A 27,896-nucleotide genomic window follows, 5' to 3' on the forward strand; every position below is an offset into this window, starting at 1 on the left:
ATTCCTTTTTGGGATGAAAACCCTTAAATTCGAAAGGTTCTTGAAAAATTTTGTAGCATTTTCATGGTCGTTTTTGACATTTACCTGTTTTTTTGTTCAAAAAAAGTCTATGGGCCATTATTATATGCTTTCATTTATTATTGGTAGGATTTGAAAACGCCTTTTTGGCTCTGTTGCAACGATAAATAAAAATAAAATTAAAAAAGAATCATTAACAAAAAACACTTATAATAATGGGGGTATATTTTCTTTTTTGTATATTCGTTATTTATTGGTTGTTCGAATATACATACAGCCAAATCATGAACATCATCTCACCGTGAGTTTTCTCACTCTCGCCTCCTCCCTTATTATACAGCCCAATCATGAACATCATCTCACCGTGAGTTTTCTCACTCTCGCCTCCTCCCTTATTATAAACAGCATAAGGGAGAACAAAACTCACGTTCGTGAGAAAAGTAGCTATCATAAATGTCAAAAAAGTGAGAATGTGAGGCAATTTTCTTTCACCAAAGAAATCAAGGTGAGTTGAACAAAAAAATGTAACTATGGACAATTTTTATAGAAAAAATCGACAAGAAACGAATCTTTTGCAATGTTTATCAATTGTATTTATTTGTGTTTTACGTTAAAGGTTACAAATAAAAAACAATTAGAAATTCTTTTGGCAACTATACATGTTTATCCGTGTATCAATGAAGCAAGGAAGACCTCAATCGAGTTTGGCGTAATTTGGAGGTGGAGTTGAAGTTGGCCAAAATTTTTCAGATATGGGAAGCGGTTCAGAATCATATGATGAAAACAGGAATGGAAGAGGATCCTATCAGGAGCAACACCTTTCTAAAAATTTTTTGTAGGTACTTCGCTAAGGTTCCCAGCAAAATATTCGATGCCAAAGATTCTATTCAAGCATGAGTGCAAGTTATATGTCACCTTTTTACCACCTTCGCCCATTCTTTTTACAAGACTGTGACCCCTAAAAGATCCAAATCATTTTGGATGGCATCTTCAATAACCCAGTGGAATGGTATCTTAACAACCACCTTGGCATGGCATATTCCATGAACAAGCCACAATAGGAAGGATTAAATTAATAAAAAGAGCATGTTTATATTATATAGCCTTTTGCAGGGTTAACATTCTTGAAAATTGAGAAATTGTATTTAAAATCCATGAAATTGGTTCAAATGTTGAATAGGATCCGAATTGTACTTAGCATTCATATGATTGGTCCTATTGCTGGAGAAGAGATCGGATGTTTCACGTATTGTATTTATTTACAATTCTTGAAATTCCTTCCAAATGCTGAAAATGGGAACTTTCACAACTTAATTTGAACTAATACAAAAGATCCAGTGAGATATTGGCATCGCATGGAACGACATCCACAAAATTTTGCTTGGTTTTCTTTGTATTCCTCAGCGTTTGTCGTTTCGCACATCATTCAAAATGCAATATTAAACATTTTCATTTCTTTTTGCCATTTAATGGCCTTTAAACGGTTTTTGTTCACTTTTTTGCAAATTGCGGAAATTCTTCGGGCGTAAATAAACAATTTTTACATATGTATGTATGTATCTGTCAAAACAAAACAAAAACAGCTGTTACAGATGTTGCCACATATCAAACATTTAATATTTTTATCAATTACCAAGTATTTTTAAAGTGGATTGTTGATAAAAATTATTTTTCGTTTTAGAAATATTAATTTAATTTAAAACAAATTAATGTTTTATAAAAAAAAATACGAATTTAGTTATTGCAAAATTATTTGTAAATAAAATAACGATATGGCAACGCAAATTATATTTTCAAGGGTTCACAAAATGCGGCACTATTTTCAATTTTCAAACTTGTGAAACCCTCTTCACTTTTTTCGCTCCTCCCTTGTCATTTGTGATAGGTCGAGAAGTGAGCTGCAACTCACTCGTGAGAAGCTCCCTACGTGAGTATTCATGATCGCTATGATAAACATCACAAGGGAGAACAAAACTCACGTTCGTGAGAAAAGTAGCTATCATAAATGTCAAAAAAGTGAGAATGTGAGGCAATTTTCTCTCACTAAAGAAATCAAGGTGAGTTGAACAAAAAAATGTTACTATGGACATTTTTTATAGAAAAAAATCGACAAAAAACTAATATTATGCATTTGCAATGAAAATCAATTGTATTTATTTCAGTGTTCGAAAATAAACACTATGGTATCGTACCGTACCGTTCTGTACCGTACCAAGGTGGATAGGTACACTACGATAGTGTACCGCTCCGGAACACAAACTCTAAAAAAATACTTTAGTGATACTGTACCGGAACACAACGATAATCGTAGTGTACCGCATGCCGGAGCACTAAAAATCGTAGTGCTCCGACTGCAGAGCACTAAACTTTTTAGTGTTCCGACTGCCGGAGCACTAAAAATCGTAGTGCTCCGACTGCGGAGCACTAAAAATTTTAGTGTTCCGACTGCCGGATCTCTAAAAATCGAAACAATGGAACAAAAAAAAATCGTAGTGTTCGGCTGCGGAGCAGTAAAAATCATAGTGTTCCGACTGCCGGATCACTAAAAATTGTAGTGTTCCGACAGCCGGATATCTAAAAATCGAAACAATGAAACAATAAAAGTCGTAGTGCTCGGTTGTGGAGCACTAAAAATCGTCGTGTTTCGACTGCCGGATCACTAAAAATCGTAGTGTTCCAACTGCCGGATCACTAAAAATTGTAGTGTTCCGACTGTCGGCACTACGAACACTACGATTTTTATTGTTCCATTGTTTCGATTTTTAGAGATCCGGCAGTCGGAACACTAAAATTTTTAGTGATCCGGCAGTCAATTTTTAGAGATCCGACAGTCGGAACACTAAAATTTTAAGTGATCCGGCAGTCGGAACACTACGATTTTTAGTGCTCCGCAGCCGAACACTACGATTTTTATTGATCCATTGACCAAAAATGAAATCAGGCGTTTTTCACGTGTTCTATTAATTTTTTTTTAAATTGTATTTATTAAAAAAATATATAAAATATTTAATTTTCCTCACAAATCATAATAAACTCATGTATCCACAGTCAGAACACTACAATTTGTAGTGCGCAGTTGTACAACAACCGAATCAATGTTTTTCATATTTTCTACTTATGTTCCCAACGTTATTAATTAATATGTATACATACATGGATTTAAGAGGTGTATCTGAGTTTTTATGTCTTATCTTATCTCAGAAATTATAAATATTTAATTTTCCTCGCAAATCATAATAAACTCGTGTGTGGTACATTACCATTACGTTATTTTTTAGTGTTCCGACATGTGGTACACAAAGATTTTTTAGTGCTCCGACTGCGGAACACTACGATTTTTAGTGTTCCGACTGCGGAGCACAACGATTTTTATTGTTCCGACTGCGGAGCACTACGATTTTTAGTGTTCCGACTGCGGTACCCAACGTTTTTACTGTACCAAAATGTGGTACACTACGTTTATCGTTGTGCTCCGGAACAGTATCACTAAAATATTTTTTAGTGTTTGTGTTCCGGAACACTAACGCTAAAAATATTTTAGTGATACTGTTCTCGGAGCGGTACACTATGTTAGTGTACTGTTTATTTTCGAACTCTGATTTATTTGTGTTTTACGTGGAAAGTAACAAATAAAAAAAAAAACAATTAGAAATTCTTTTGGCAACTATACATGTTCATCCCGTGTATCAATGAAGCAATGAACCTGAATCGAGTTTGGCGTAATTTGGAGGCGAAGTTGAAGTTGGCCAACATTTTTCAGATATAGGAAGCGGATCAGAATCATGTGATGACAACAGTAATGGAAGAGGACCCAATCAGGAGCAATCCCTTTCTGCAATTTTTTTATGTAGGTACTTGCAAACTTTGCGGTCACTCAAGATAATAAGTGACATATCGTAAGTGCCTGTGAATTGTTCTTTGTTCGCTAAGGTTCCCAGCAAAATATTCGATGCCAAAGATTCTATTCAAGCATGAGTACAAGTTATATGTCACCTTTTTACCACCTTCGCCCATTCTTTTTACAAGACTGTGACCCCTAAAAGATCTAAATCATTTTGGATGGCATCTTTAATAACCCAGTAGAATGGTATCTTAACCAACACCTTGGCATCACACCTATACCCAAACTTTGGCATGTCATCTTGGTTCAAATGTTGAAGAAAGGAATGGAATTGCACTTAGCATTCATAGAACTGGTCCTAATGCTGGAGAAAAGATCGGATGTTTCACGTATTGTATTTATTTAAAACTCTTGAAATTCCTTCAAATGCTGAAGATGGGATCTTTCACAACTTCATTTGTACCAATGCAAAAGATCCAGTGAAATCGCATGGAACAACTTCCACACAATTTTGCTTTTTTTCTTTGTTTGTTGTTTCGGCCATCATCCAAAATGCTATGTATATTCAACATTTTCATTTCTTTTTGCCATTTAATGACCTTTAAACGATATTTGTTCACTTTTTTGCAAATTGCAGAAATTCTTCGGGCGTAAATAAACAATTTTTACATATCTGTCAAAAGAAAAAAAAACAGCTGTTACAGATGTTGCCACATATCAAACATTTAATATTTTTTATCAATTACCAAGTATTTTTTAAGTGGATTGTTGATAAAAAATATTTTTCGTTTTAGAAATATTATGTGTGTTCGTTTACTCAAAATTTGTACAAATTGTTACTGGATGTTGTTCGTTTACTCTGCAGTACAATGCAAAAGACCTTAGTCGATTACAAGAAGTTACTGGACTTGTACGAATTTGTACAAATTGTTATGTAAACGAACACACCTATTAATTTAATTTAAAATAAAGTAGTGTTTTATAAAAAAAATTACGTATTTAGTTATTGCAAAATTATTTGTAAATAAAATAACGATATGGCAACACAAATTATATTTTCAAGGGTTCACAAAATGCTGCACTATTTTCAGTTTTCTAACTTGTGAACCCTACTTCACTTTTTTCGCGACTCCCTTGTCATTTGTGATAGGTCGAGAAGTGAGAAGTGAGCTGCAACTCACTCGTGAGAAGCTCCCTACGTGAGTATTCATGATCGCTATGATAATATACAAAAACACAAAACATAGTTTTTTCTGAGCCAAATCAGGGCAAATGTCAAAAATGACCATGAAAACGCGACAAAATCGATTAGTCGTCGATGAGAGTCGTACCTAAAATTTTCTGAGCGACATTTTTGCAAAACATTTCGAAGCTGAAAAACGTCATCTTTTGGTACTTTTATTGCGGTTCTCAAAATAAGGGACGAAAATGACATTGAAGGAAGCGAGTTAGAAGTTCGAAACGCTCTACGAAAATAATCCTCATTCGATTTGACTGAAGACATGTCTTCTAATAAATAATCTAAAACAACAATTAACAAAGATATAACGCTAATTTCAGGTGCCATACAGGGTCTTCAACAGAAACTTCATCACGCCTTAACTCAGATGTTCGACTGACGTCGGATCTTTCCTTTTGGAATATACTCACCAAGAGCTTTCATCGCCAAGTGGAATTATCTCTGCCCCAAATATTAGGTTCACATTGTAATACAATCAGGGCAATCATGAATAAAAATTCCGTGCGGAATTTGTTTTCTTTCCCAATTTGTTATTTTCATATTTATGTCCATATGCCGAATCGACAAAAATATTCCATTCTTAAGCGATTCTAATGGCTTTCAACGTTTAAAATATTGATTTCAAAAGAATTTCATTTTTTTAAATTATTTTCCTTGCGGTAAATTCCGAGAGAAATATTCATGATTGCTTTGAATGTATTTTTCATCACTCTTTTGGTCAGAAGTGATAATTTTTTCTTTGACATTTGTATATGACACTTGCTCTCACGTTTTGTTTGTCCGGCGAAGAGTAAACACAGTGATCGGACTTTCTCACATTAGGTGTGGTCTTATTTAAAATTTGTAGTTCGTTTTGCTCCGTCATTTGAGCAGCTTGAAGATTGTTCCTTAAGGAGGTCCGTATTAAAACTACTTCAAAGATTCTAACACTTCGAATTACGAAATTGTATTCGTAATTATTTTATTGCAAGTAAAAAAGAAGTATTGCGTGTGGGGATCATTCTTAACAGATTATTGTTATCATCGTATTATAGCTGCTGTAAACTAAGCAAATTATATATGTACATTTCATTATTTTTACAGAAGCTTTTTACATCTTCCAAATTTCACATTCACAGTAACATATTTGTAATCTTTGTTTTTTTTTTCTAATTGCAGAACTGTCCCCATGGACGCCCGACAATGCGACATCTTATAAATTATGCCTTGTTAAAAGACAACGAAGTGGGTGATAACAGCACAAAGGCAAAATAGACATTTAATCTTTCCATAATAGTAGTGTCGCAGATAAAATATGAATAATAATAAAAATTGCTTTGGAATATTTACATAGGTGAACTGAGTGTATGTGGGGAGTGGGGAAAGATTATTTCAGACACTTATTGTGCGGAATATATTGAAACCACTGTGTGCTGTAGATAAAATGACACCCGGTAATTGTGGATGCCAATGCAGTTCTTTGATCTCCTTTTGACCTTGATGAATAAATAAAAGCTGGGGTGGCAATTTGTTCAGATCATCGTCTCCCTCAGCGGAGTCTTGGTCTGCATCCTTTTCTACGGCCAAGTCCCATAAAGCTATCTGGTCATCGTCACCGCCAGATGCAAGAACTGTTGCATCTTTGGGATTCCATTCGACTGTGGTTATATGATCTGTATGATGTTTAAATGTAGCAATAGGCTGTTTACTTTGAAATTGTCTCAGATCCCATATGTGAAGGAAGCCATCATCACCGCCACTTGCAATGAAGGGTTCGGTGCGATTCCATGATATAACATTAATATCACTTTGATGAGCGTTGTCACACGTTAACATGCAGGCTTTCTGTGGTGCTGCACGAACATCCCAAATACGTATGGATTTATCAACTGAACATGATGCCAAGACGCTTCGCTCATTGGGACTCCATTGTAAATCTTCAACAGATGCTGTATGACCAACCAATGGTCGTTGATCAACTTTCCATGTAGAGTCATCCACAAGGGACCATATATGTATATCTCTCCTGAAAAAAGAGAAAAATTATTGATTTTTTTTTTAATATTTACCATAAAAACGAAAATTAAATGGTCATCTGAAATGCCCATAGACGTACCTAAAAAATCGTTTATTTAATTGAATATAATAAATACAAAAATCTAAATTACATGCTCTTGCAAAATTTCTACGTTTAAAAATAACGATACTATCCCGGGATATTTGCCGGCTACTTAGAGAAAAATTATTATTATTTTAAAAGATATTTTGTTCCCGTGCCTGAAATTTGCACCTGTCCATAGGAGAGGCAATGAAGAATAAATATAAATAATAATAAATAATTAGATCAACAGTATCTAGCTTTAACGAGATTTTATTCTCTGCTCGAAAATTGATTATCATTTACAAACAACATCATATATATATCATATATCTGTAAGTCAGCATTTCATAATTTAACTCACAACATATTGTATTATTAATTTCTATTCAATTTACGAGTTGCTTTAACATTGTAGTAATGATGTAATGAAAAATTAAAGAGCATAATTGTAACCAAAATAATTAGATCTCCAATTTCAAGATTTAATATGAATTATATACAGTGACTGTCACTGAAAATGATGCGACCTGAAATAAAAGATGTAAACGTTGATAACTTGGAAACGAGTTGAGATTTTTTAACAATTCAAAAAACAATTTCGTAAGCTGAAAAGTTGTCTTTAAGATGGCATATTCCGATTACAGTGCCATTGTACTAAAATTTTCCCAAAAAATAAAAAAATGGGCATTTTTAAATTGAGCATTAAAAATGATGCTCCACAATAATCGATAAATAATTTCCAATTTTTTTCGCTTTTTATGCCATTTTGGTAATATAATTGGTTCCCTATCGTTTTCAGTAGTTTTGTCATTGATTCCGATAGAAAAAAAAATAATGTTCCTGACGTAATTTTGGCATGATTGTAATTAATGTCCCTTTTGTAAGCAATTTTTCAAAAATTGACTATGAAAAATAATTAAGGGTTACGTCCAGAGTACGTACACACAATCTAATGATATATGGGAAGTCCTATATTAGCCAGGCTTGCCCTATATTATACAAGTCTTTTACGGCGTTGCCCTGATAGAAGTAAAAATCAGGACATAGAACAAAGTTTTTTGAACTTTTCTTTGAAAATATTTTTCAGAAATATTGTTTAAAATGCTTTCACCATGTTTGCTTTTATAAAAACAAAAATTGCAACACCCTTTGTTGTCATTCAAGCCCAAACAATAAAACTTCTTACGAATCGAGTTGATAGCGACAGTTTATTTATTGAAACTCAGGTGTGTGTTGGCTTCTTCCACGAGGAAAATATCGATTTTACGCCAGATATGCTGATTTTTAAATAATGCACTACGTACAGCGATAGAAAATAATCGTCGATAACAAGTTATTTTTATTTTTTTTTTTTTATTTTTTTTATTCGTTAGTAAAAATGAACGGCGACAGCTAATTTGTTGTCGCCGGAAAATGAACATTACGGCGACAAAATTTGACGTCGTCGTGCGACTTTTGCCATACGTAATGGAAAAATTGCAACTGGCAACGCGACACGACTCGCCTCGCTGTACGGAATCGGCCCATAAATTGTTTGTACGTACTCTAGACATAACCCTTAATGATTTTTTATAGCCATTTTTTGGAAAATTACTTCAAAAATTAGAAATTTCTAGCCAAATTGCCTAAAAAGGGACTGTACAGATTTCCCCTAAAGAACGAGGAATCTGCAATTATTTTGTTCTAAATAACAGGCGTAATTTAAAGCCTTGAATATTGTAATATTTGTTGCCGGCAAATGCAACAACTACAACACAGCATAAATATGGACACCACAAGTATTTAAATACTTACGTGATGTTGGTTTGGCACAATAAGAAAAGAGCACTTTAACTTTATAATAAAAACGCTGTCAGAAGACAGATTTTATTTTTGATTTTGTTTGGGGGGTTTTGGTTTGGGTTTTAAATTTGGCGATCAGGGCGATCTTCACGCTTTACGACTTCGGTACGAAAAGTGGTTAGAGATGGGGCCATCTCGATCATTACAGATCGATATCGATCAAATCGTCATCGATGGATCCTGTCTCCATTGGGGTGGATCGCATTGCTGGATGGGGTCGAACTTCGACAGGGACATTAATTACAATCATGCCAAAAATACGTCAGGAACATAATTTTTTCTATCGGAATCAATGACAAAACTACTGAAAACGATAGGGAACCTATTATTCCACCATTCTGATTACTGAAGGCGAACTTTTTGGAAATTATTAATTGATTATTGTGGTGCATCATTTTTAATGCTCAATTTAAAAATGCTGATTTTTTTATTTTTTGGGATTTTAGTATAACGGTACTGTAAAAACAAAAACGATCGAAATGGAATTACGGAATTGAAACCATCCCGATCGGAATCTGTGATATGCCTTTATAAAACAGTTTTCATTTTATTTTATTTCTTTCAGTGAATGCAATTTTAAGCCCTAGGGCCGATTATAATTAAATTGCAAATTAAACTACTCCAAGTTACATATAAAAATATTGTTATCATAAAAATAAGTTATAATTATGATAAGTTTCAGAGCGTTCGGTAAGTAAATAACTACTCAAATATTTTATAAATATTCAGGTATGTGATGAATTTCGAATCGATTTGCAAAACGAGTGAATTGTTTTTAGATGTGATGGGATCCGCATCGAATTTCAATTCCACGTTGTTTCAATTTCATTAAATTCCCACAAACAAAAAACGGACTGGTGATCCCTAATCACCAGTTCAAAGAAGAAAAATAGAAATAAAAAACACATTTTTAGTCTTGGCGATGGCAAAAACTGAAAAAATGTAATAACAAATAAAATAAATTTGTGTTCTTGTTTAAATTGCCCTATATCATTGATGTCCAAAATAAATGAGAGAGAATTGATGGGAGAGTAATGTCCCTATGTTAAACAACGGCTGACATGGCTCTCATTAGGATTTGTTATTCTCTGTTGTTACGAAAACGTAAAGGCGTGTACATCAACGCTATATGGAAGTTTAGTGTGGAAATTCTTGTCCAATTACATGAGGAGGAGAACTTTACAAACAGTGCAAAAAAATATTAAGCGGATGTCTTCACTAATCTAGAGCATAGCCGACCAAGAAGAGCGAGCGCTTACATTGTTTATGTGTGGGTAAAATTACACTGACAGAACAGGGTGATGATTTTCATATTGAGTGTGAAATGAAAAATATATTGTTGGCGCGTTCGCTTTGTATGACTTAAATTAAAAATAATATAAATAACTTCATAATTTGAAAAGTATTTTTCTTCATATGTTAATTTTTTTGAGAGAAAAACAAATTGTATATAAAAATGATTTTTTAAGACTTTCAAAGCATACATACATTTTTTATTGTTGCATTGCAGACGAGGCATTCTGCATCATTAAAAATATTAATACAAAACAAAAATCATTTTTAAATTCTTCCCTCCACATATTTGCTGTACAACTGCAAAATCTTTTCTGTGTACCCAAAAATAAATAAATAAAGCAGCATCAACCTGCTTGCATGAAATTCAGTACAAGACTGAAGTAAAAAAATGAAAACATTTGCTCTCTTACTTTGCGTTCGGGTCGCGTGTGTGTGATTTGCCGAAAAACTTCGTAACCAAATCAATACCCACGAACGGGTTTGATCTAGAGGAAAGAAACATGTTCAAAGTAGATTTTTTGATGCGTGTATCAAATATTTTCTTAACAAAATATACTAAATATAAGGAAAATAAATGTAAATTTATTTATTCTATATCCGTGTTTAAATTTCAAACTTTTTTCAAAAAAAAAAAAAAAAAAAAAATATCAAAATTTATTAAATCGTTTATAAATCGACCACAAAAATATGACCGTTTTCAAAGCGAGAAAAATAAACGATTATCGATTTGCATCACACGTCTTTTTGATCATAGAACACAATCAGGCATGTGATGGGAAACGATTCGACTCGTTTTGCCATAAATCGAAATCGTATATCTCTAACTTTGGTGAATATTTTAATAAAATTGAAAATGGATATTTAAAATATTATTCAAATAAGGGGCATTTGCTAAGCAAAACCATCTATATCATCAAATGCACTCCGATTATATACCATTTCGATTCTGCAAATCGAGTCGATTCGGTTTTCATCACATACCCGAATGGAATATGAAATCTATATCGAAAACAATTCGATGTCGGAAAATGTAAATGCATCACACCTACAGTCGTTTTCAACTCGAAATCGTTTTCTATCACATACCTGATTATAACGTTTTTTGCTTCTCTTGTAATCTTATGTTTTTTGTGTTAGGTCTTTGGAGATTTCTGGTGACGAAATGCAAACAAATATGTATACAGGCATGTCACAGATTCCAATCGGAATGGTTTCAATTTCCTAATTTCATTTCGATCGTTTTTGTTTTTACAGTACTGTCATACTAAAATCCCAAAAATATCGGCATTTTCAGATTCCAATCGATTTGATAAATTTCGAAAATCGTACTATTTAGTATAAATATGGCAACATTAGAGGAACCAAAGGAAACAAAAAAAAAAAAAAAAAAAAACAAGTAAAAAAGTTAAGTTCGGCCGGGCCGAACTTTTTATACCCTCCACCATAACATCTTCTGATACTAAACATGGAATATTATTTTCTTTCCTGTCCACAATTTTAGGTGGAAATATTTTGTGACCACGCATACCTACAATGCGTCTAAACAAAATATACCATTGCATGTACGCTGATGATGTTTACATCTTAAGTCTTCAAAAAGCCAATAACCAGACCAATGAAACATTCTCCAAAATAATCCGTGAGTTATTAAACTGGTGCAAAACATCTGGTTCAAAATATCCTCATCGAAGTCCTCAATACTTCACATATGCAGAAAACAGAGATACCAACCCAACGAATTTTCAGTTGAGGGCATTACTTTCCCATACGTCAATGAGCTTAAAATTCTGGGCATAACATTTGCAAAAAATTACAGATGGAAACCCCACATTTTAAAATTAAAGAAGGAGCTAATTCCCAGAGCAAAAATCATCAAGTGCTTGTCCAGCAAATGCTACGCACATATAAATACACTTACGTATCTAGTGAAAACACTAGTGCTAAGCAAAATCGATTATGGATTTTACATGTATGGTAACAGCCCAAAGTCTTCCCTAGAATTCATCAAATCTGTATACCACGACTGCCTAAGATCGGGTTTATATGTATAATAAGGCGATTTCATCGAAACGTATACCTAAAATGCCGTCTATTATATATGAATGTATTCACAACAATATCATTGATTTTAAAAATAAGGTGATAAGTTACTCTTCAAAATATCCGGTGTGGATGTTGCCAAAAAAAAAAAAAAAAAAAATTCATGTGATATATCGTTATCATTTTTCAAAAAGGATAACAAAAAAAATTCATGTGATATATCGTTATCATTTTTCAAAAAGGATAACACCCAGCGAAGCATACGTATCACATTTTCAACAACTAATCATCCAGCACGCCGATTGGTCAACACTTTTTACTGATGCTTCAAAGAATGATATTGCAACCGCTTATGCAGTTGTAAATAGTGCTGGTAATATACTTGCATTTAAAATTACATCTAACTACTGATCTATTTTTACCGCAGTAGTAGCAGGAATTCTACAAGCTATCACTATAGCAAAACAATCTAAAGGAAAAACGATGATTCTTACCGACAGTTTATTCGCCATAAAATCAATATTAAATATTTCAAACATCAAATGGGCCGGCATTAACAAAATAAGGGACTTACTTACGTCCAACATCAATAAAATAAAACTAATTTGGATTCCCGGACATGTTGGTTTACCTGGTAATATGCATGCCGACGCTGCTGCAAAGTTAGCATGCAATTCTACATTGTTCTTTGATAATATTATCGAAAATCTCATCTTAGTCCATCTGCACTCCTTGTAACTATCCTTATATTAACTATAAGTATAATTGTAAATAAATAATAAATAAAATGAATCTAAAAATGTCTTCAATCATGTTAAATTACAGGTAATCTATACCAAAACATGGGCCTATGTTGACAGTTTTTGGTGAATATGTTTTGTGACCACTGGGAATTTCAAATGTAAAATTACAGGTACTTCGGTCAAATAATGTAGCTAAAATCCCCAAAAATACCGAAAATCGGAGTTACCGTTATATGGGGGCTATACCAAAACATGGACCTATGCCCATATCTTTTGGAATTTTAGTTTGCTGATCACTAGGAACGCTGAATGTCAAATTATATATGGTGGAGGGTATAAAAACATATGATTAGAATACAGTGTAGATGTGGGAATTGTTAAAATAATCTGGTGAAAGAAAATTTGTTTGTGAGAAAAATGGTAATTTTTATTGGAATTTAAATTTTTCTATTGCTACTGTAATCGAGGCAAAAAGAAATAAACATAACATTGAAAAATGGAGTAGTTTCAATTCATGCATTTAAATCAAAAGTTTATATGATTTTTTTTTACCCTTTATTATGATGAGTATTTTGTTTTGATTGGAGTAGTTTAACAGCCTTTCCTTATTACTTTTAAGCTACTATATTAAGTCATTCAATTTGTTATTTTAAACTCAAATGTAGTATACAGCCCTAAGGTTGAAAGACTGGGCATTATAAAATGGAAATAAATTGAAATTAAAATACCTTGTTTGAGTTCTTTCTTCTTTTGTTTTCTTTTATCATTGCTTTATCATTCGTAAGGCAACAATCTGGTAAATTTTATAAATTTACAACGAAAAAATGATGTGGCAATACTTTGTTAAAAATTGGTTTCGTTGATTGAAAAATGATGAAAATGTTCGAATTTTTTAAATAAAACAAGTAAACAAGTATCAGTCGGCTTTGCCGACAGGGATATACCCTCAGCCTATGTGAATTGGAAATTTCATCTACGGACATATCGAATGTATTTAGGGTCTTTTCAGAATTCTGTGGCATTTTTTGGACATATGAACTTGCTGACAAAAGTTTGAATTAGGATTAAAGTTCAAAAGTTTTGCGGAGCAGAGAATGGACCGACATAGTGCATTACGGAAGTGGATCTTATGGGCCGATTCCGTACAGCGAGGCGAGTCGTGTCGCGTTGTCAAATGCAATTTTTTGATTCCGTATGGCAATATCGCCTGAAGTCGTAAAATTTTGTCGCCGAAATGTTCATTTTCCGGCGACAACAAATTAGCTGTCGCCGTACATTTTTACTAACGAATAAAAATAAAATAAAAAAACTTGTTATCGACGATTATTCTCTATCGCTGTATGTAGTGCATTTTTTAAATTTTGTCACAGAGACGATAGACGGCGCGACATGACTCGCCTCGCTGTACGGAATCGGCCCATTATTTTGAGAGTCATATCATTTCGATATATATCGCGCCCACTAGTCATTTCAGTGGATTATCGAACACCTGTTGGACCAGTATACCAGGAAGCATGGACCTGTCCACGGAAAACATAACCACAAAGAACATCATCGGTATAAATTTCCAAAGAATCTCCGAACAGACCCTAGGACCGATATGGGCCATTGTAGAAGTTAAACTAAGTTTGAACAAAATATGACGAAGGCCAAATTTTGGACCAAATCTGTTCATCAGTTCGAGAGTTATTGTGCTCCCCAGCTACTATATATGGTGCCATAAGGGTTTTTTACAACTTTCGGGAAGTTTTCCCATGAAGTATGGACTTGCCACTGAACAAACTTTTACCGTTGTAATTCAGACAGCGATTGCAAGTTGCTGCAACAGAAATCAAAGTTAATTTTTAATTAACTTTAGTAATGCATCTGAAAAAGGAAAGCCGACGACTCGAACCCACAGACCCACCACTATGTGACATGACATGTTTCGCCTTTGGTAATGAAGGCTCCTCAGACATATCGGATGTGGGGCTTTTACTCTTTCAAATGCAATTTGTTTTTTACAATTCTGAAAGTTTTGTTCAGTAATTGTATGGCTTTCATGAAAAACGCTTCTTAGCGTAGTCCTTGAAAGTTATGAGTTTTGGTCTGAACACTAACACGCCATGACAACACTTTTTTCCTTGTGTTGTTTAAGGACGTGGGTTCAAACCCCAGCCTGGCTCACCTGCTTTTATTTATTTGAAAATTTTAGGCGATGATCATTTTTAGTATTAATTTTTAATTAATTTCTCGTAGGAAATCGAGCTTTATGATCAATAATGCATCTGAAAAAGTAAAGCCGACGACTCGAACCCACACTTCGAACTTAAACTAAGTTTGGCCAAAGTTTGGACCCAATCGGTTCATCCGTTCGAGGGTTATCGTGCGCACCAGCCAGACAGACAGACAGACGGACATTGCTATACCCTCGTTAGCATTAATGATGAGGGTATAATTATAAAAATATGAAATACACAATATTTTTATTATTTTTAAGTGTTTTTGGAGTGTATTAAAGTGGCATGTAGCCAATGCTATGTCCATTGGCCATTGTAGCCAATGCTATGTCTTATTAACATTGTATTAACTAAAAGTTAATATAATAATAAATAAATAAGATTATTTATATATTTATCTATATGTGTCTGTGTACTATCAGTAGTTTTTTGTTGTCTTTTTAGGCCTACACCGCATTTCTTCAGTTTTGTTTTGGTTTCAATGTGTTTTAGACGAAACCCAGCGGCCTTTCCAGGGATTTGGCTATTATCGAAGGTTTTCTTCCACATTTCTTAAGGGTAATAGTGCTTATTTCTACCCATCCATCAACTAATTTCAAATTTAAATATAAAAATTCAAAATGTACTTATTTTTTGGCCAACTAAATTTAGGACTTTTAGGACAAAAGTGACACAGAAACAAAATGTTGATTTTTTTTTTTTTTTGCTTATTTATCCGCTGATTACAAAAAGAAGTTTCGAAATGTAACGCAGTTCCCCTATTTCTCGAGAAAAAAAACCGATGGTGAAGCACAAAGTCAAACATAAAATACGCTACGATGTACTTATTATTTTGGCCATATGTGTATACCCTTGAGTTCCTGAGGATAACGATCTAAATTTTGTCTTGCACAAGTCCAGACTTCCCGAGATATGAGCCTTCAAAGTTCCGCAAGTACCAATGACATTTCTTTTATTTTTACAGCCGACTAATGCAGTTAAATTTACTTAAAAAAATTAGAAGTTATAAGTTTTAACTTTCACCTATGGATAGGGTCCAATCAAAACCGTCTTCGCGGCTAAATGTCCCATTTAAAAATGAAAATTTTTCCAACTTCCGCTAGTTTTTTTTCATTTCAATATATATACAGCATTTTACAATGTACCTCAGCGTCAAAAGGGCATTTAGAGGCTAAGTTGGCAAATACATAATACATAGAATAAATATACATATATTTATGCTTTAGGATTTTATAATGAGAAGCAAATAACAAATATACATAAAGCAACACGGAGGTTAGAGTTGTTCCAAATATTAAAACGGTTTTGATTTTGCATAAAATCAATTGTATGAAAGCCAATATTGTTTAAGCATTTGAAAATATGAATCAATATTTGATATTTGTAAAGTCCATGGATATATTAAAAATAATATTGGCCCCAAGATACTACATTGCGGTACACCATAAAATCTCAGCTTTCCCAATAGAATATCGTGGTCAATCATATCGAAAGCTTTAGATAAATCATAAAACAACCGTGCAACACGATAACCTTCATCTATCGCAATCAAGACCTCCAGAGCTTTACAATGATTCTCACATTGCCTTGGTCGGCTATAAAAATATAAGACAAAATTGATATTATACTCAGGACCCCAAATCCTATCTGTGGTATATACAGTTTGTCAAGTAACTGTATTCACACTACAAAAACGAGCACTTTTAATGTGTTAATTAGTGAAAAATGACAAATAGTTGATCAAATATCTGGTTGTTTTTTGCAAAAATTAGATGGTCGACTTGTTTAAGACGGGATTTAATGTATAAATAATAAATTAACCCAAATAGTTCAACAATTATAGCCAAAACCAACAACAAAATAAACATGTAATGCAAGGTATCAAAGAAATAGTTTCAAAATGTAATGAAGGTTCGAAAATACCCCATGTTTTCGGTAAATACAAAGGGCTATCAACGTGATCCGGAACCGGGTGCTAAACTAGACTTATGCCGAATGTTTCCAGATCAATGGGGAACAATTATTAGAAAAAGCAATTGCATTAAATTGTATAGCGGTGTATCCCAATGTTTTCATCCATATAATATTAAGATGTACTTACTTACAATCACCTGTTGCCAACACCCCGTCGGCACATGGGCTCCAATCAACAGCAAAACCTTCTTGTTGATGACCAGTGAAAGTGAAAACGGGTTTAACAGGGTTGTTTGCTACCTCACGCTCATACGTTTTCAACAGGTTGCCGTCTTCAACAGCTTGCAATTGTTTCGATAAATTCCAAATATTAACATGACCTAGTTCACTCCACGATGCAGCAAAAACTGAATTTCCCAGACGCCTCGAACGTACGCGGTTAACACATCCCTGGTGCTTGACCAAAGCACAGTTCATTTGAGGTTTTTTCAATTCACTTGCATCCTGTACATCATCCTGATCATCTTCTAGTTCAACATCTTCATCGTCTTCATCATCCCCGCCTTGAGTCTTGTGCAAATTATGCATTTTCATAACAATTAAATTATTGACATGAGTACGTGCTGCCTGTGTTCCAGCCACCATATAGGCTGTCAGTGGGTAATCTTGGCGATCAGCACCGAGTTCATCGTGGATGATATCGAAACTTAAACATGGAGCTCCAGTAGATGCCTGATGCAACATAACATACGCAGATTCGTCACAAACCAATTCTTCGTCTTCATTTAATGGTTTGCCTGGAAGGTATACTTCTTTTTTGGTTTTCATGTCATCATCGTCCCCGTCCTCGATGTCTTCAATGTCGCTTTCAGCATCCTCGGGTTCTACAACTTCCATATCCAAGTCCTCGTTATCCATGCTGGAAAAATTTCACTTCTTTGTTTTTTTTTTCTTTTGAACCAAAATATCTGGCACGTGTTTGTGTGCTGTAAACTAATGGAGAACAAAGTAGAATTATATTTTTAACGGCGTCATTTTTGTGATTGATGATTATTTTTTTTAAAGGCCTCGGCACATACGATCCGTTGTGTGACGCGTTCAAAACAAAAACAACATGAAACATGTTTAATGCGGCTTCTACACGGTATGCTTTCCCAGCAAAAAATTTTGGAAGTTGTGCATGTGGAGTTATGATTTCACAACATCCTTCGATGCAGTATACACGGAGTTATGAAAAATGCACTCCGTTGGATACAGTTTCTCTTTGTTCCTATACTTTTTTAATGGTTAAAGTGTCAAAATTGCTCAGAATTGCTCTCTCCTGAACATTTTTACCAGAAAAAAGAAGGAACGGAAAAATGGTAGATCTGCGGCTGGATTCCTGGAATTCTTCTGAATTTTACAAGAGAGCGCGCAGCTGCGATGCACTCCATTTTGCTTCCACAGCACACAGCTGGGATGCACTCCATTTTCGATCAAAATCACTGCATTTTATGTAGTGTTTTGGATTGAATTTAAAGGCACTCTTCGGATTGCATTTTTAGTCAGTCTAAAGATGCAATAAAAATGCAAGCCATTGCTAAATATCCCAGAATAAATAAAATGCATTTATTATTTGTGTAAAAGAATAATACAAAGAACTTCATTATATAAACACAAATTAAAAACAGTTTCCATTAAATTGAATCTCATTTGTGATTACTTTCTCCGTTCTCCAATTAATCCAACTCTCTCTTCTTCTTAGAATAAATGATTTTGCCAGCGGTGGGTAGGGATCAACCAACTGTGTTTTTTTTGTAGGGATCTCTAAATCATCTGCTTATAAATTGTATCCAACGGAGTGTATTTTTCAAATCTCTGTGTAGACTGCATCGAAGGATATTGTGAAATCATAACTCCACATGCACAACTTCCAAAATTTTTTGCTGGGGATTTAACGATTTTAATTTTAAAAATCGTCATTTTGACGATTTTCTATAAAAATAATCTGGCAGCCCTGGCCATGGGCAACACTACCTTGTAACTGTCGTTGTGTATATCTGCTATCGCCGTTTCATTCTTTGACGATGCACAATGACCAGGTAGATGCGTCAGCCAACAACTACAACAAAAACATGTTCAGTTCTGTGAAATGTCAAAAATGTTTTCCAAAAATAAAGCGATTCACATAATTTCTTCAACAAAATTTCATTAGGCAGGTATTAATTAACGCATTATTATAAAACTCCATCAAAATTTCACAATTTTTCATTTAAATTTTTGTTTTTTCTTTTTGTGTTTTCAATTACAACAACTTTTTTGACATCTCGCAGTACATCAGCTGGGCTGATGCGGGTACCTTGTATGATTGTGCCAGTCTTTGACTACGTATTTTTTACTATAGTTGACAACTCTGTTATCTTTCAATGTATATCACAAAAAAATAATGCAAATAAAAACTTGAACTTGTTAAAAACACAAATTGTTGGTATATTGAAAAATATAATTGCTGTAAAATGAGTTGTATCGATGGAAATATTTGAGAAAAGGCTCGATGATGAATACAGAATTGATGATACTCAAGAAATAGACTGCATTATCGAAACGGCTCAAGTTAAAGGCGGACATACGGTAATTAAAAAAATATGTTAATAACCAAATACATACAGTTTATCATCTTTCGAAGCAATAAAATGAATGTTATTTTCGTTAATTTATTGGGAAATTTATAATATTCGTCAAAATGAAGGCCTTTTTTTGCCTTATTTAAGACAAGACGATGCAATAATAAATAACATCCCAGCAAAATATTTCGGAACTTCAGAGGCCCATATCTCGGGAAGTATGGACTTCCACCATAAAGTTATATATACAGTTAGTTAACTAAGATATTGCAAACGATGAATTTTTAAGAAATTAGATTTTTAATTAGGAATTAGTACCAGAAATTCTTTCAATAACGTTGTTTTTTTGTTTTTGTACATATCTGTTGATTTACCTGTTAATATGCCTGTTCGACAACTTTGCAAGTAAAAAGTTTTTACAAGTTCTTGCAACTGCTTGCAAGACTTCTCAATTCTCTTCTACTAAACAAGTTTGTTATCGCACAGCATTTTGTGCAAATTTGTACAAACTTTTGGGTTATCGTACAGACCTTATGACAACATCAAACCAATAAATGCAGAAATTGGAAGAAATCGGAAATAACAAAAACAACGGGAAATGTGCAATAAAATCGTGGGATTTTCCCCGCAATTAAGAATTTTTTGATCCATAATTTTTGATCATAAATTAATTGTTGTGTGTGCAAGATAGACGGCGTATTCAGAAAAAAAGAAAGTCATGTAAACAGATTTCGGAAAATAAGCTACATTTGGTTTATTCCAATTATAATAATGGTAAATCCGCCATTGAAATCGGAGCTGAGATCTGTATACACGTTTGTGTGTTTTACAAATTTATTTTTTGTTTTGGAGCAAAAGCAAAGGTAAAATCGTCTTAGTGAAACAGGCCATAAAACTTATGAATGCCTATAAGACCTTTATATTGTTTTTTGTTTTTTTTTAAATAAAACCCAGAGATCACTATAGTTTTTATTAATATTTTATTAACATCGTTTATAACGACTATCGCATATAGCGTCCGAATTTCGTCGGTCCCTTGACAGACGGTATAAGCGATTTGGACTGCAAATATACTATACAGTTAGTCAACTAAATTATTTGGATTTGGAATTACTATAATAAATTCTTTCAATAATGTTGAGCTTTTGTACATATGAGTGGAGGAATAAATGCTAAAGTCGATCGGAAATAACAGAATCAACAGGCAAAAAGTGTAGGCAACTGATTTTTGGTGTCAACTAAATAATTGCAAATTAAATGAACGTGCATTAAAATCGCGTAATTCTCCGTGATGTTTTCTGCAATAAGGATTTTTATGACTTACTGTATATGGAAAAGTAATCTCTTGACGCGTCATAACTTGTTGTCATTAGTAGAGTGCAACAAAGACGGTATATTCGGAAAAACACAATGACCGGTAAACGTGCTACCGAAAATTTTATACATTTGGTGTATTCAAATTATTAAAGAATTGCTGAAATCACCTCTCTTAAGCTGAGAACGGTGTAAAACATATGTACCGCGCCGAGAGAGTGAAGAAAGACCCAAACTAAAGGCGTCACCTGGCAGAATAAAAATAGTGACTCCTCGAATTGAATGAAGTATAATTAAAGAAATCAACGATAGATCCCAAACCAGTCGCTGAAAATTGGCACTTCTATAGAAATCGATTTTTGAGAAAGTGTGTCAAGAGAAAAATTCGGAAAAGTGCTACATAGCAACAAGCATTCATCACGAGTGGCTAAGTTGACAGTACAAGAAATGAGTTGTTTCCCTTTTTGTTAATTTTAAGAACATTTTTGGTTTTGCAATAATTTAGTTCACTAACTGTACTACCAAACATTTGCAAAGTAGCTGAAACCCCGTTTGCATTAGAGCTTTTTGCCCGGTTAAATCCTCTCAGGACTGGATTTACGATCTATACTGACAAATTTCTGACGGAAAGTTTTTATACTTAAAGAAGACTAAATACCAAATTTCCTATATTTCGGTAAGAGAATGTGACTAAAACTTAAAAAATACCGAAAATCAAGAAGTACGCTTCTATGGGGATATAGGAAGACGTGGACCTATACTGATAATACTCTTCTGGAATGTTTTATAACTCTTGGAAGACTAAATAACGAATTTCAGCCATTTCGGTGGGATATTGACGTCACAATCTTCAGTATTACGAAAATCGGGAGGTACCGTTTTAAGGGGGCTATATCGAAACGTGGACTTATACCGACTTATACCGAATGGGGCAATTTGAAAGCGTGGACCTGTGCAGACAAATTTCTGACGACAGTTTTATATCACAATGAAGTCTAAATTATAAATTTCAGCCATTTTAGAGGAATATTGAAGACACACCCTTCAAAATACGGAAAATCGGGATGTACCTTTTCATGGGGGCTATATGAAGGCGTGGACCTATACCGACAAATTTAAAGGGGAAGTTTGAGTACCCCCAACGAAGTCTAAATACAAAATTTCAGTCATTTCGGTGGAATATTGAGGCCCAACGTTCAAAATAACGAAAATAGGGAGGTACTTCTATGGGGGCTATATGAAGGCATGGACCGATACCGACAAAGTTCTGGGGGAAAGTTTTGTACCACCAACGTAGACTAAATACCAAATTTCAGCCATTTCGGTGTGATAATGAAGCTAAAACCTTCAAAATACCGAAAATCGGGAGGTACCGTTCTATAGGGGCTATATGAAGGCATGGACCGATACCGACAAAGTTCTGGGGGAAAGTTTTATACCACCAACGTAGACTAAATACCACATTTCAGCCATTTCGGTGTGATATCAAAACGTGGACCGATATATCCCATTTTCAATACCTACCATCCTGCAAGTAATAAAAACTTCTGTACTGTATCTTGATTTCAACAGACAGACATATGGACGGACAGACGGACATGTTTAAATCGACATAGAATTTTATCCTGATCAGTAATACATAATATGTATATTATACTTTATAGGGTCTCCGACGAATATTTCGATGTGTTACAAACGGAATGAAAAATTTAATTATACCCACCATATGGTGGAGGGTATAAAAAAGCTGTGGATAGAATATGACTTCTCACAATTTTCTCGATAATGTTAATAAATAAAAATTATATATGTATGTATGTATATGTTTAAATGTAAAAAATCTGTAGTACGTGCATTTTTATTAACATGGGATTTTAATTCATTACCTTTCATTCTTTTTGGCTGGGGAGCCGTTTTTCTAGTTTCCTTTTCTTTTCTTTTAATTTTTGTCATTATTTTTGCAAACTATATATTTTTTTATTTTTGTATAATGTTATCTTAATCATGGATTAATCAGCAAGATATTTTGTATTTATTTGTAATGCGCACTTTGGTCTTAAAGACTTTTTGCATTACTATGTATGAATAATAAATAAATAAATCAGAAAAAAAATCAACGGACTTCCACTTTAATCCTATCAATTGTATATGCAAACAGCAAAGGTGAACCCACTGGGTTTAATCTTTATAAGTGCAAACAAGCTACATATGACGTTTCGGAAGTCAACCTCTAATAGTACATTTACCCCCAGTTTTTGTAACTTATTTTTGTTCGTTCGTCTATATTCGTAATAATTTAGGCATTCATAGCTCAGCCCCCAGATGACATACACATCTAATTTTGAGTATACCCGTTCCATATATCGTGAAGGATTCCTCATTTAAAAATCAGCGCTGTACATTTGCGCTAAAGCGAGTAAATCGATCTACAAAATTTGACAATTCGTGTGAGAAGAATAAAAATTTTTACAAAAACTGGGGGTAAGTCCCAATTTACATTAGGCGAGTTTACTTGCGGCAATTGTCAGTTTGTAGGTGAGAGAGGGTGCTGAGAGGCAAAGGGTTACCATATGCCTTACCTCTCCTACAAAATGACAATTGCCGCAAGTAAACTCGCCCAATGTAATTTAGGACTTACATTATATTGGATTTAGTAAATACAGTGGATGTCAATTGTCATTTTCATTACATATACGTCATAACGGATGTTAACCCAACAGTTTACTATTAAAAGCTATTAGGAATGGATCTTATGTTATATCTTGTCCCTTGTTTATTTTCTTCCAGGAATATTTATTGCGCTTTAAGCGTGGTTATTTAAAACAACGTACGTGGAAAGTATTACGACGTTACAATGACTTTGCCGACTTACAAAAACATCTCTGTATTTCGGGCATTGATCTGCCTTTACCCGGTAAACGATTGTTTGGTAATATGCGTCCCGACTTTATAGCTGAACGAAGGCAAGCCCTGCAAGTATATATAAACACAGTACTAATGAATCCCATATTGGCATCTTCGCTACCAGCGAAGCGTTTCGTTGACCCCGATAGTTATTCGCAATCTTTTCATGGTAAGTAGTAACTGATCCTCATTAATTACTACGTTCATTTAATGTATCCTGATGGCTTTGAATATTGTTTTGTTGTGAAATAAATAAAAAGGATATAATATTTATTTCATACACAGACCAAGCTGTACAGAACACATTACTCTGCCTTAGAAGTGAAGGATTGTGGTCATTGGGTACTACATTAGGGGCAATTGGTTGGCGCTTAAGAAAGCACTATTTTAAAGTGACACCAAAGCCACCAGATTCAAAGTCAAGCAATAAAGCACTGGTAAAAAGTGGATCACAAACTCACACACATACAAAGCAATCCAGCGTAAGCGGCATTGGTAGCAATGGGACAAAATCAGATCACGCCAATGATTGTTCACAATCGGGTTCAAACGAATTGGTTTTGGAATGGCTGGAATATGGTCCAGATAAATATATTGATGACAAGGAATTAGGTGGCATATTGAAAAGTCTAGTCAATATGCAACACCCACACATTGAATCATTACAGTATGCGGCACATAATGAAAATGGATGTCTTGTGATAAGAAAGTACGCCTGCAAGACAAGAATTTATGAAGCAAAAATGTTAATACAACAATTTATTTTCATATAGGTTTCATAAGCATGGAACACTAAAAGACATATTATGCATGGCAACACCAAAGAATCCTTTTTTAAGCAAATACGGCAATCCCAAAGGACGGACGGCGCTTTCTATGAAACAAGTTGCAATTTATGGAAAACAAATTTTAGAAGTTCTTATATTTCTACATGCCAAAGGATATCCCTATGGTGATAATGTTCATCCAGCAAAAGATTTTTACTAAAGTAATTTATTCTATGTGAATTTGCTTTTCAGGCCATTTGCATTCAGGAAACATTGTAATTGTGGATGATTGTGTAAAGCTATTGGATGTAGAGAACTATATTCTTGGTGTACCCTCATTTTATCGACCCTTCTTTGTACAACATGGTAAAATTTACAAATCAGAGGCTATAGATGTTTATTGCTTTGGTCATATCTTATTCGAAATGGCAATGGGCTATCCAATGCAAGAATCAATAGTACGGCAAATTACGGATTGTCCGGAAGTTTTGAGTATGTTCATATCAAATATTGTACTGATTACTTTGTATTCATGCATCATATGTTTTTTTAGAGAATCTATTGGAAAGTATCCTGTCAAAAGAAGCTTGCAAAACTGGTCTACCGTCTCTGGAACAATTGATTAATCATGACTTTTTCAAGGAATATTCTCCATGCGAAGCCAGCAAAGAAACTTCCGACGATGAGTACAGCAAATCTCATTTAAAATTATCGCTGAATGCCAAAGAAGCTATAAAGTTGGCCATACAAAAGACAGAAAATAGATTACGAGAAGAACAAAAATCAGTAAAGAATCAAAAGCGTATTGTACGTGTACAGGAACTGATGAGTTGTGAAGAAGAAAAACGGAAATCAAAACATAAAGCGGTATAATTTTTCCTTATTAGTTTAATTTATTATTAGTATGCTTTAATGGTTTACGATTTTTGTGTGCTTTTTTAGAAACAAGAACACAAACTGTCGAAACTCAAACAACAGGGATCATTGCAAAATAGCAATGGAAGGGTTGTCCTGGCCACAATGGGCCATGGAGGTGGTTCAATCACCGAGTCTTCGGAAACAAATTCAAGGTCTTTGAATCGCATGAATAGTGTCATAGCGAACAATACTTCCCAGGATATGATGCACGACATTAAATGTAGGAATGTTTATTAATTTATCTACAGGTTTCACAGGAAATAACGTTTTAATTTTAAATATTATAGCCCCACCATCAACACCTTCGGCCCACCAAAAGTGTAACGAAACTGAAACCCGCCCTAAAAACAAAACCTCTTTGAAGGAGACGTCACCAGTTGTCAGTGTAGACAGACAATCATCGTCACCCAATATTGCAGCCGAGGAAAACGATTGTAAAGAACCCGAGCGATCGGCTTTACTCGAATCTATATGCAAATTTAATCGAGGCTCCTTACGCAAAATTCGTTCTAATGATTGAATTCCGCAAGATGTGAACTTGGCAAAAATACTTGTGAACTTATCTTTATATATTAACAGGACCAAAATGCAGCTATAAAATAGCAAATCCGGCACTTCAGCTATCATAAATGCTCTATACCACATACATACAACATTTAGAAACACATCTTGAACACAAGCTATAATTGCTATTATCATAACTCTCATAATAAGGACAATTAATAAACGTAATATACAATACAGCACTTATAATAGGCTAACTTACATATAATCCCACCATAATTCATAATACACAACACCACAAAAACGAGCACTTTAATTCAATGTTGTAATTTATATATGTATATGTCTATGATTATATGTATATACGTATGGAACATTTAGCATGTTCTCTATATAGCAAATTATACGTCGCCATGCCATTTCCTTTTAGCAACCAAAAAAGTAAAACACTACAATACTTTGAAGACTCAACTAAAAAGCTTTAATAAAAGTTAATCAATTTTTCTATAGAAATTGATCAACGCGTACAACACTCACAAACATACCCACTCTTTTTCCGTTACAAAATTTTTGATTTAGTCCCAATTTACATTAGGCGAGTTTACTTGCGGCAATTGTCAGTTTGTAGGTGAGAGAGGGTGCTGAGAGGCAAAGGGTTACCATATGCCTCACCTCTCTCGCCTACAAAATGACAATTGCCGCAAGTAAACTCGCCTAATGTAAATTGGGACTTACTTATTCAAATTATAATTACCAGCATATTATACATATATTTTTGAAATGGAAATTTTCAAAGAAAACTGTATACTAATTTACATGTTAACAAACATAATAAATGTACTAAAATAAATGTCCATGCTTGTGTGTGTTTTAAGTAGAATATACTACATACTATGTTCGATTATTAAAGTATGGTTTCAGGTAGTATGGATAATTGAGAAAATAAAAATATCAGGGGCCTAATTATGTGATTCGATATCGAGTTGTTTCCACCCGAATACTCAAAGTTGGGATGACAACATTCGTTATCGAGTAATTGAACATAAATTTCTCATAGTTGGCTATCGTAAACAAAGTCAGTAGTTACACGCGCAAAGTTTTCGGTAAAGAAAATTGAGTTTTTGGGAGAGAGCGGAGAGGAAAGGGGACCTCTGTACTCCTTCGTCCCCGCTCTCACCCCAAAAACTCAATTTTCTTTTCCGCAAATTTTGCGCGTGTGACTACTCACAAATAAAATGAAGGATTTCATATTCAGACCGATCATGAATATCTTTGCAGTTCAAAGGAGAGAGTTAGAAAACTTACGGGGATTTGATAGTCATAGCGATCATGAACACTCACGTAGGGAGCTTCTCACGAGTGAGTTGCAGCTCACTTCTCGACTTATCACAAATGACAAGGGAGGAGCGAAAAAACAAAGACGTATAGCAATAAAGACCCGAACAAATGCATTTTCCAAAAACATATGCTAATAGTTCCACATTTTGGTTACAGATGGCTACACAACTCACTGGAATTGATAACAGCAATGCCAATCGTTTTTGATTCCCATTTCTCGCGGCAGAAAACATTAACGTCGTGTTTTGTGGCTGAAATTGATATCTTTTCTTTTTTTATTGTTTATTCAATGAAAAAATCAAAAGCGAATGCCGT

At 34.1% G+C, this 27,896-nt stretch overlaps 4 protein-coding genes across 8 annotated transcripts in view; 2 read left to right on the plus strand and 2 right to left on the minus strand.

Annotated features, from left to right (window-relative positions):
- The window catches only part of LOC141387205 (solute carrier family 2, facilitated glucose transporter member 1-like), a 39,812-nt gene extending 33,811 nt beyond the window's left edge, over window positions 1-6,001 (minus strand). Inside the window, exon 1 of one of the 3 annotated variants that reach the window (XM_073956521.1) lies at window positions 5,869-6,001. In XM_073956521.1, coding sequence (XP_073812622.1) covers window positions 5,869-5,964 — 96 coding nt within the window. In that variant the 5' untranslated portion in view covers window positions 5,965-6,001. Of the gene's footprint in view, window positions 1-5,509; window positions 5,842-5,862 lie in introns of those variants that run through there. The other 2 variants (XM_073956520.1, XM_073956522.1) reach the window with 2 other exon arrangements.
- Pms2 (mismatch repair endonuclease PMS2) overlaps window positions 1-6,427 on the plus strand; it is a 65,995-nt gene extending 59,568 nt beyond the window's left edge. For all 3 annotated transcript variants that reach the window (XM_073956516.1, XM_073956517.1, XM_073956519.1), the window contains one exon: window positions 6,258-6,427. In XM_073956516.1, coding sequence (XP_073812617.1) covers window positions 6,258-6,353 — 96 coding nt within the window. In that variant the 3' untranslated portion in view covers window positions 6,354-6,427. The remainder of the gene's footprint in view (window positions 1-6,257) is intronic.
- l(2)09851 (WD repeat-containing protein 1 l(2)09851) lies at window positions 6,021-27,839 on the minus strand. Its single transcript, XM_073956523.1, has 3 exons — window positions 27,549-27,839; window positions 17,421-18,226; window positions 6,021-7,104 (listed from the first exon to the last, which is right to left on the minus strand). The coding sequence occupies exons 2-3, from the start codon at window positions 18,149-18,151 to the stop codon at window positions 6,471-6,473; spliced, it is 1,365 nt and encodes a 454-aa protein (XP_073812624.1). The 5' UTR covers window positions 18,152-18,226; window positions 27,549-27,839; the 3' UTR covers window positions 6,021-6,470.
- Window positions 19,585-26,783, plus strand: LOC141404755 (PX domain-containing protein kinase-like protein). Its single transcript, XM_073988461.1, has 8 exons — window positions 19,585-19,843; window positions 23,938-24,223; window positions 24,340-24,763; window positions 24,828-25,006; window positions 25,074-25,313; window positions 25,375-25,688; window positions 25,764-25,959; window positions 26,027-26,783. Exons 1-8 carry the CDS (start codon window positions 19,742-19,744, stop codon window positions 26,257-26,259), a joined length of 1,974 nt encoding a protein of 657 aa, XP_073844562.1. The 5' UTR covers window positions 19,585-19,741; the 3' UTR covers window positions 26,260-26,783.
- Window positions 27,840-27,896: the final 57 nt, after the last annotated feature.

The sequence above is a fragment of the Musca autumnalis genome, unplaced genomic scaffold (assembly GCF_047663935.1).
Source record: "Musca autumnalis isolate F117 unplaced genomic scaffold, ASM4766393v1 scaffold_5, whole genome shotgun sequence".
Lineage (NCBI taxonomy): Eukaryota > Metazoa > Arthropoda > Insecta > Diptera > Muscidae > Musca > Musca autumnalis.

Excerpts from the sequence above, each read along its gene's own strand:
- LOC141404755 (XM_073988461.1), top strand. The coding sequence starts at position 19,742 with ATGGAAATATTTGAGAAAAGGCTCGATGATGAATACAGAATTGATGAT. Across the intron at positions 25,689-25,763 it reads GGAAATCAAAACATAAAGCG|AAACAAGAACACAAACTGTC; the intron begins GTATAATTTTTC and ends GTGCTTTTTTAG. Across the intron at positions 25,960-26,026 it reads TATGATGCACGACATTAAAT|CCCCACCATCAACACCTTCG; the intron begins GTAGGAATGTTT and ends TAAATATTATAG.